This window comes from Arachis hypogaea, chromosome 17 (genome assembly GCF_003086295.3).
Source record: "Arachis hypogaea cultivar Tifrunner chromosome 17, arahy.Tifrunner.gnm2.J5K5, whole genome shotgun sequence".
NCBI lineage: Eukaryota > Viridiplantae > Streptophyta > Magnoliopsida > Fabales > Fabaceae > Arachis > Arachis hypogaea.
In genome coordinates, this window is record NC_092052.1 from 122210487 (window position 1) to 122221606 (window position 11120).

An 11120-nucleotide genomic window follows, 5' to 3' on the forward strand; every position below is an offset into this window, starting at 1 on the left:
ATTTAACAAAATTAATATATACATTTACATAAATAAAGAAATTACTGTAATTTATGAAGATTGCACATAAAATTTTTTTTCAAATGAATTTATTTTAATTATATTACAATTAGCTCATGAATAATGTATAATTATATTATTTTACGAAAATATCTTTATTATAATTATATCAAATCAATATTCAATGCATTATTAAACTAATTATCAATCATCGATATTTTTATTCATTCTAATTATATTAATTGATATAATTTTAATTCTCATTCATGTGCAATAATTTTATTAGTAGATAGTTATATCTACAATAATTAGTTGTATCCATAATTTTATTAGTAGATAGTTGTATCCACAATAATTCATGAAATAATTCTCACTCATTCTAATAATGGTTCGTTAATTATATAGTTCTTTATCTTCTATTTTAATTGGTAGATAATAATAATAATAATAATAATAATAATAATAATAATAATAATAATAATAATAATAATAATAATAATAATAATAATAATAATAATAATAATAATAATAATAATATTGTATGGACACAAGATTAATTAGTTAACAAATTGAATTTTAATTATTATGTTTTATTTTCTACTCATATTTTTATTCATTAGTTATTTTATTTTTTTTATATTTACAATAAATATTGAATATAAAAAAGAAAAAAATAATATTGGTTGTTATTTATTTTATTTATTTAGAGTCATAATTAAATTTGATATAATTGTAGCAAGTATCTATAATTAATAGTAACATGATACTATAACTTTAACTTGTATAATATAATAAAAAAGAACGTAGCAATTTATATTTGCTTCCTATAGAGCAATAATATTATCAATAATGCTCTACATCTAAGCAAAAAATACATCCAAGTTATTCAAGTCCTTTTTGCTATACGCACCTCCTCCAACCTCCAAATCATTTGTGATTCAACGCGCTACATATAACGTTAACCTTCCTTTGCTCAACATAAACCTTTTGCTGCAACTAAACCTTCTTTTCTGCTTGTGTTTGCTTTCTCTGCTCGCGTTCTTCCTTATTGATCTGCATTGACTTCAACGTAATAGGCTTCGTCGTTGTCCTCTACTCGCGTTTTCTTCTTCTTTTTTGCTCGCGTTCGTCGTTATTGATCTGTATTGACTTCAACGTAATAAGCTTCGTCGTTCTTCTTCTTCTTCGATCTAGACTTCTGAATCGAAACAATGAATGATTCAACTTCAAATCATTTGAATGAGAGCGAATTGGATTATTCTTCTGAAACGAATCAAGCTGATGAGGTTTGGATTATTCAATTGTAAATCGAATTCAATGGAATGCAATTGCTAATTTTATTTGAATTGAATTGAATGAACGCATGTGTTCTGAATCTGAATTGAATTAAATTGAATTAATAAAATCTAAATTGCAGACAGAGGTGTTTTGAATTTGATCTTGTATAATGGATTATGTTTCATTCAATCAGTACTATACAATTGTTTTACTATGAGTATGTGTTTCAATTCATTATGCAGAAAGCAGTTTGAATTTGATTTTATATACTGAATTATGTTTCGTTCACTCAGTACTATAGAATTCTTTCACCATAATGACGTTTTTCGGTTCATTATGAAAAAAGGAGTTTGAATTTGAATATATATAATGGATTATTTTCGTTCACTGAGCACTATAGAATTGTTTCACTATAATGATGTTTTCGGTTCATTATGCAGACCAGGTGTGTTGTGGATGAAAAATTTGTCCCAAAGGTGGGGATGATTTTTAAGACACTAGAAGAAGCTAGAAAGTTCTACACACATTATTCCAAACTTGCTAGTTTTTCTACGAAAATAAGGAACACGACTCGGAAGGGAGATGCGGTTAAGAATCAACTAATCGTATGTAGTAGAGAGGGGAGGTGGAAATCCAAGATATCTCCAACTTTGAAAACAAACCCCTCAGCCGGGTTAAACTGTCTAGCCAGGATCTATGTACACATAATGAAGGACGTTGGTCTTTGGACAATTTCCAAAGTTGTTCTGAATCATTTAAACCCCTGATGTCCAGACCGTGCAGAGATGCTCAAACAACACAGGGAGCTAAGCATGTTCGTGCGTCGCACCATTAAAACCAACGAGGAAGCTGGAATCAGACCAAGCAAAACCTAGCAATCGTTCATAGCAGCAGCTGACAGTCATCGGGAACTCAGTTTTATAGAAAAAGATGTGAGAAATTACATCACAAGGGAAGTACAGACTGTTTCTGAACAAGACGATGCCAAAGAATTCGAGAAGTACCTACTAAGAATGAAAGAGAAGAATCAAAATTTCTTTTTCGAGCTTAACATCGAAGGCAATCACTCCATCAAACATGCATTCTGGGCCGACGTAAGAAGCAGGGCTGCATGCGAGTATTTTGGAGACATGATTTCATTCGACACCACCTACAACACAAACAAGTATTCGGTTCACACAAACTCAGCCTTAATATTCACCAAAGCAACACATTTTGGTTCATCACACTGTGAGACTGTCGATTTATGCAAGTACAATCTGGTTTTTAGTTCTTTTATTGGCATGAATCACCACGGTCAATTGACACTTCTCAGATGCGTGCTGATTAAAAATGAGGATATCCAATCATTCAAATGGGTATTTGAGTGTTGGCTCTGTTGCATGGGAGGGAAGGCACCAAAAGGCATTCCCACTGACCAATGTGCAACGATGCAAAGGACCATCGAGATGTGCATACCAACAACAATTTACCGCTGGTGCATCTGGCACATCATAAAGAATAACCCAAACAAACTAAATGGCTACAAGAGACACGAAGAAATCGAACAAGAGATGAGCCACGTCGTTTGGAACTCGTTTACAAAAGACGCATTCGATAGAAACTGTAATGATTTCCTGACAAAGTACAGCCTCAGAGGCAACAAGTGGCTCTCAAGTAATCGAGATTTTTAATTGGATTTATTTTCATGCCTTTACCTTTTGGTTCAAAACATGCACAGATTTCAGTTTAGTGCAACTAATAGGTTCGATTCTTTCTGCAGAGCTGTATGAGGATCGGCATATATGGATTCCAGTTTACCTGGATCACCACTTCTAGACTAGGATGAGAAGCACACAAAAGAGCGAGAGCACGCACGTATTTTTCAACAAGTTCATCACACGCAACGGCTCCCTGAGTCAATTCGTGAAGCAATACGACAATTGCCTAGCAAGCAAAGAGCAAAGAGAGAGAGAATTCGACGCGACAGATTTTCACACCATGATACCTTGTGCAACAAAATCAGCAATAGATGCTCAATTTCAGCATGTGTATACCCATGAGAAGTTCAGGGAAGTTCAAGCGCAATTTAGAGAAAAGGTGAACTGCATCACAAGATCAAAGCATTCCATACTAGGTTTCACAACATACGAATTGATGGAGCAGGTTTCTAACTCCACATTCAACAAGTTTTTCGTCACCTACGGTGCAGTATCACGAGAGGTAAAGTGCCAATGTCTGTTGTTTGAGTCAAAAGGCATATTGTGCTGCCATTCCCTGAGCGTCCTAAGCTTTGAGCAAGTAAATAACGTGCCACCGAAATACATACTGGAGCACTGGAGCAAGAACATAAAGAGGAGGCACACACACATCAAGAGCAGCCAAGACGAGCCTCTACTAGAGCCGAGAAGCAAGAGATTCAACGATTTAGTGTTTCGGTCGCACAATATATGCGAATTTGCTTCAGAGTCAGAGGAGCTGACCGAAATTCTGCACCGGGAGTTTGACAATGTGATGGCCAAGATGCAAGAATATCAAGCGAGAAGTAAAGAAAAAAGTTCGTTATCCCACGAAGAAGCAACGTTGAGTGACATGAACAACCTTCAACGCCCGCCACGTGTCAGAACAAGAGGTCGACCCAAGAACAGACTTTGATCAAACCTGGAAAAAAGATCTTAGACGCCATGAAGAAAAATAAAAAGCCAGCTCCAAGCGAGGTAAAATTGATTTGCTTTTTGATTCATTTGTGCATTTTGCTAATATATGATTTATTTTCTCTTTTTGCAGTTGAACCTTTTAGATGGTGGACCAACGATTCAGTCAAGTTCCAGCTTTTACAATGCACTGGATATGAATTATCCCAGAGAGGATTATACGAGTTTTAGATTTTATTAATATAATTTTCTTTTCATCCATGAGCAAATTTTGGTTCACTGAAGTTATAGGAGGTTTAATTTCTGACTGTTGTTAGTCTTTAATGAATAGTCACTTTTTTTGTTTTTGATATTAGCTTTTTTGAAATTCTTTATTCAAAAGTCACTTTTTTCTTTATTGAATAGTCAATTTATTGTGCTATGTCAAATAGTTCAGGTGTTTCTGAAACTGAATACTAATAGAAACATTTTTTTTTATAATTAGCTCTCTACTATATTGATATATGCAATTTTTCGGTTCATCCAGTGTATTAATTTTGGTTCATTGTGTTTTTTGGGGTTCTTAATGTCTTGATAAATACCCTGATTCCATTCACTGTGAACCTGGAACAAAATAACAGCCAGACAGTTTCAACAGATATATAAATTAACATCTTAGACAAGGACAAGGAGTAATCCATCTTGAATGAGATATAAATATTAACATTAGATATATACATTGATATTAAGATTAGATATATACATTAACATTTACATTAATATTCACGTATATACATTGAAAGAAGCATTCTTTGCTTTTTCAAACAAGTTAAACAAAATATTGTTAATTACAACCACTCAATCATAGTATATCTTATTTACTATCTAAATCTGCAGATAAGAATTTACAAAAAGGGCTAGAGAAGACAGCAGATGGCTTCGGGAGTCTTATTGCTTCAGATGCTCAAATCACTTGATCTCTTATTTTGTTCATTTCGTGCTACAGAATATTCGGACCATATTCGTGCCTGAAGCCATCAATCTCTTTCTACATTTCAATCAAAAGGAATTAGTTACATAAGAAATGAACCCAACCGAAATAAGAAATGAAAGAATTGCATGCAAAGGGAGAAGTGAAGACGCTAACAATCAAGTGAATGAAAATTACAAAGACTACTGAACCGAAAGCAATTCATGTGCTGAACAAAATGTGATACACATTCAATCATCAAGAAAAATATTTCTGCATGAAAAAGGACTCCACTGAACAATATCACATTTGTAAGTTACTTAACAAGCATACATAAACAATTTTCAGCAAAGAAAAGCAAAACTAAACTAGATGAATATCATACAATCATATAAATGAATATCACCCAATACTTACTGACTTTCAGATTTGGTTGTGCTTTCTGAATCTGTCAGCACAAACTTCCTTTTTTTGCTTTATTTTTTAACCACCTTTTGTGGTTGTTTTCTTTTCTTTGTGGCAGTTTTTTCAATTTCTTCTTCTCTGCAATACATGAGAACAAGTGCATAGGAACAATTTTAAGCAAATACAAATAAAATGAAACCAATATGAAGATCAAACTTACTGGTTTTCGGATTCACTTTTGATTTCTGAATCCATGGGATTGCTTTCAGTTTCTCTTGTTGTTTCTGAATCCATCTCAACAAGCTTTTGTTTTTTAACCACCCTCTGTTGTCTTGTTCTCTTTGCTGACGGTGTTTTGTCGGATTCGGATTTAGATTCAAACTCAGAAACTGTGTCTTCTTCTGAAGAAGAATCCATATCAACATTTTTCTTTTCTTCTTTTTTCCCTTTTCCTTTCTTATCTAACTTCTTTCTTTTTGTTTTTTCCTTCTTTATTTTCTTTCTATACAGAAGTCCCTAAAACAGAAACTTATGTAATGAGCAAATATACTAACAATCAGCTGAATCAAAGTGAGCAACCCCATTGAACCGAATGACACTAATGTGCTGAATAAAACACCATAAACATTTAATGATAAAGAAAAATATTTCTGCATGCACAAGGACTTAACTAAAAACACTATCAATCAAGTGAATCAAAATGAGTAACTCCACTGAACTGAACAGGATTCATGTGGTGAATAAAATGAGATAAATATTTAATCATCAAGAAAAATATTTTGCATACAAAGGATTCAAATGAACACACTAAAAATTGCAACTAGGAGAAATAAATTAATTATAACCTAAAACAGAAGCTTATTTACTTAGCAGAGTATTTTAGAAGCATTTGAAACAAAATTTTAAGGGAAAATTTTTGCTTAATTTACCAATGTGTCCATTGCTTCTTCCGAAATCCGGTCTAGCATCATCTTCTTTGTCCAATGGGCCACCCACAGTGACGGGAGAGCATCAGGTCCATACAAGCTTAGGAACTTGGTTTCATAGAAGTAAATCAGCATCAAAATAAAAGTCCTCCAAAATTTTTGTCGGTTCTCCTCCCCTTCAACACTCATATCCATGACAGACTTTGTCATACTCACCAACGTAACACATTTGAGGCTGTCAAATATTGCCTTGTCTTCCAGATTCAATTTCCTGTAATCAACCTTTTCAGAAAAATGATTCTCTACAATATTTTAATAGCAACAAATCATCCAAAAGGGCTCAGTTTAATTTTCTTGAACTGAAAATAAGCAGGAAGTGAGAAGTGTATTACCACCGTTGTTTATGCCCAACGCATTTGCAACCTTGCGAGGAGTTATGTATATTTTTTCATGGAGATTTTTCAGGTATCCATGATACTCATCATAGTAATCAATCAATTCTCTCAAGAGGGCATGAGAGACATTCATTTCCGGGACATGTGCCAGGGCACCGAATCCCATTTCTTCAACTATATCTTTCTTTTTCTGACTCAAATTCTTTAACACTGTTGCTATTGCCTTTGTTTGGCATCTGCAATCATGAGTTTTCTGTAAGTTTTCAAACAGAATGTGATAATATATTTATAATACAAAATAGATATTATTCGAATGAAAGCGGATAAATATAATTAATGTGCTTACGTTATAGCGCGGCTTCTCCTTCTTTCTCACCATTGTCTTGTTGAGTTTTGCTGTAATGAAAAAATTTGGTCAATACTTCACTCAATTACACCGACAAGCACAAGCATGCATATCTTAATCAAGTCAATGAAAATGTCCTAGCCCATTGAACCGAACCCCCTTAATGCACTAAATAAAAATAAATAATGAAACAGCTAGAAAAGCATTGTTGCATGCAATTAGAATAACCCTAAACCCTGAACACAGTAACTATCAAGTGAATAAAAATTAACAAGCCCACTGAACAGAACACAATTCATGTGCTGAATAAATCGTTATAAACTATCAATCATCAAGAATAGTATTTGTCCATGCAAAAAAAAAAGTAAAATGAACAGAGTAACAACCAAGTTCAAATTTACATACACTACCCATTGAACTGAATGAAAATAAGAACAAATTTCATTCAAAGCCCTACTTACACTGTAAAAATGGAATGAGAATAAACCTAAACCCTGAAACACTAACTATCAAGTGAATGAAAATCACCGAGCCCACTGAACCGAACAACATTCATGTGGTAAATAAATCGTTATAAACTTTCAATCAACAAGAATAGTATTTCTCCATGCAAAAGAAGTGAACTGAATAGAGTAACAATCAAGTTCAAATTTACATACATTATCTACTCACTTACAATATCCACTGAACTAAATGAAAATAAGAACAAATTTATTCAAAGCCCTAGTTACACGGTAAAAATGCAATCAGAATAACCCTAAATCCTGAACACATTAACTATCAAGTGAATGAAAATCACCAAGCCCACTGAACCGAACAACATTCATGTGGTGAATAAATCGTTATAAACTTTCAATCATCAAGAATAGTATTTCTCCATGCAAAAGAAGTGAAATGAACAGAGTAACAATCAAGTTCAAATTTACATACACTATCTACTCACTTACAATATCCACTTAACTGAATGAAAATAAGAACAAATTTCATTCAAAGCCCTAGTTAGACTGTAAAAATGCAATCAGAATATGTCGATCTACTAAACGAAGCAAATCAATCCAGTAAACTTAAAATGGAACTAGGAGAAATGCTACATTGCAAGATTTCAAATGAACAGTAGTTTTTCTTATACCTTTGTGAGTCTCTGTTGCTGTTTTTGTTCATTTTTGCTTGTTCCTTGCGAGATCTTCTCGCGATTCTTCTACAGTAATGGTTTCCACAGAGAACTTAAGTGAAGTTTGAGTGATTTTGAGAGAGATTCGAAGAGAATGAGCGATTTCGTGTAGTGTTTTATGTTGAAGAAGAAGTAACGTTTTTTCATAATGAAGCTTGAATGAAGCAACGAGGGGTTTCGTGTGTGTTTGGCGCATGGAATCACGCTTCATTAATGCATGTGAGTGAATTTGGGCTTGGACCAACTTGGATAACTTGGATACACATTCTACATGGATGTGTAGCATGACTACAATATTATATATATTTATATATCTCTTCTTTTAGTTCTTTCCTAAAAATATTAGCACATAATTAATGTAGATAACATATATATTAAACAAGTATCTCCATTGAATTAATCATAAAAATTAATAAAAGATAATGGCATAATTTTTACCTAATTGTAGCAAGTATCTCCATTAAAAATATTGGCTAATTATTACCGTGTATATATATATATATATAAAGTAATAGTGAATTGTAAAAATTATTTATTATCTATTTATATATATATATATAATGTAATAGTGAATTGTAAAAATTGTTTATTATCTATTTCCTAACTTTATCTAAAACGCTAATTATAGTAATATATTATTAGGAGTTAAATTCTCATGCGATCTTCTCAATGCTTAACAAATGAATCGAAATTCTTATATATTGTTTATTTATTAACAGGTCAAACATCAATTTAGAATTGATGGAAACTGAAATTGTTTCGTCTTTAAAAGTCATGATGGATGAAAATAATGTCCTAGCAAAGGCATTTCGTTCAGCCCAGGATAGATACCAAGTTTATGGCTCCGCTGATGTTAAGTTACGGTTAATAATCAAAAGAAATACTGATGCAAGGACATATAATCTACCAACTACATCTAAAGTTGCTACACTAATAGTTGGAGATATTGATGAGAGCGGGATTAATAGGGATATAATACTTGAGACAAATTCAAGAATGTTGCAGAGGATAGAAGTAGTACATCTAATGTACCTTGCTCTTCAATATCCTTTGTTGTTTCTATACGGTGAGCAGTGGTGGAGTTTGAAACAAAATTTTGGTGGGGCAAAAAATTTAACATAAAAATTTAATAATATTATTTATATTAAAATAAAATTTATAAATATAATTATTCTTTAAATTTGTTACTAATAAGATAATAAATAAATAATTCTACAGATAAAAAATATAAAATAGTTTATAATGATACTTTTCGAGTCTTTAGTGACTTAACATCTTTAATAATTGAATCAGAACTAAACCTTTCAGCAATTTATAATATTTATTGAATTTTTTTATCAATTTATACAAATACAATAATATCAATAAATACCTAATTTTTTATATTTGAACTCAAATGTAGAAGGAGTGACTGGAGTGTTGCTTGTTGAATACAAAGGCCCACCCAATTTAGTCCAAATCCAACATTTTTTAATATTTAAAACTAAAAACTATTGTGCAATAAGAGCAAGAAAGAGGATTGAATCTAAGTACTTTAAGTCATAGTAAAATATGTGAACCAACTGAACTATTTTTTATTTTTTTGAAGAAGTACTACTAATTTTTTTATAAAAAAAATTGGGGAGGGGGGATGGCCTCCATTGTCTCAACTAAGCTTTGCCCCTGACGGTGAGGATGGTTACAAATTCCATATAGCTACTTTTTCTCGACCAAATGTCAGAAAAACTGAGAAAAGACCAACAATAAGCATGAGAGACTTCTTTGTATACAGACTTCAAAAAAGGACTACCGAGTCTCAAATTCTTTTGCGGTAAAAAAGATTACTGTAACAATTCATAGTAGACACCTATACTATGATTGAGTCAGACCGGCTTTTATACTTATAATTGAAACAACCAAACTTCAGGCTAGGCAAGTTCTAGTAATTGCATGAGTGTATGGTTCGTGGTGAAACTAATGCCATTAACACTGGACAAAGAATTATTCTCTCATAGAGCTTTATCGGTGGTCCAAGGTACATGTTCAACAATTGCAAAGATGTTTTTGCAATATGTAAATATGCTGGATATCCAAGTTACTTTATCACTATGTCATGTAATCCAGAATAGAATGAGATAAAAAGAGAGGTAACACCCCAAGGACTCCATGCAGAGGATAGGCCAGACATCTTATGTAGAATATTCAAGTTGAAGGTTGATAAATTAATTAATTAAGACATTGAAGAAAGGAACATTCTTTGGAAAGATTATTGGATGTAAGTATAAGGGTTAAGTACTTTTTTCGTCCCAAATGTCTGAGCTCAAAATCAAAATCATCCCTGACCTTTTTTCTTTATTAAAATCATCATCAATGTTACGAAACATTATAAAATCGTCATTTTCTATCTCAATTTTATTTTTTTCACCAAATTACCCTTAACCATTAATAAAAAAATAAAATAAAAACAAAACCCCACTCTACCCCCACCCCACTATCTCTTCGCTCTCTTCCCTCCCATCTCCTTTGTCAGTACTCTTCGAACTCCCCCTCCCCCCTCCACAACCCCAAAAACCCCATCCCACCATCATCATCAGAAACAAAAAAAATTATAAAACAAAAAATTAAACCCGATCCCACCATCAACACGTTCTGCATCACACACGCAACAAGATAAACCTTCAGCACCATCACCATCACCATCACCATGCGATTACTGTAACAGCTCCAGATCAGTTCTGTATTGCAGAGCAGATTCAGCGAAGCTCTGTACGCACTCTTCTCTGTGACTCTTGCTATGATTCCCATGCTCTGTTCCACGAAATTCTCTGTTCTCTACCATAATTGTGACTGAAAAAGTCACGATCTTTCTCTTCCAACCGTACATGAGAGAGGTCCCCTTGAAGAATCACTGCTTTTTCTTCCGTTTAGGAGCATTTAACCATTTTGGAGTTTGAAGATATTGGAAAAAAGGATTTTCTTTCTGGTGGTGCTAGTGGTGGTGGTGATGGAGAAGGAGGGGAAAAGAATTCTACTAATGA

The 11120-nt window shown here is 33.0% G+C and overlaps 1 protein-coding gene across 1 annotated transcript; it reads left to right on the top strand.

The window, feature by feature from the left end:
• The first annotated feature begins 2291 nt into the window (after positions 1 to 2291).
• Positions 2292 to 4152, top strand: LOC112763792 (protein FAR-RED IMPAIRED RESPONSE 1-like). The gene is made up of 3 exons (XM_025809373.1): positions 2292 to 2934; positions 3284 to 3480; positions 4045 to 4152. The coding sequence occupies exons 1-3, from the start codon at positions 2292 to 2294 to the stop codon at positions 4150 to 4152; spliced, it is 948 nt and encodes a 315-aa protein (XP_025665158.1).
• Positions 4153 to 11120: the final 6968 nt, after the last annotated feature.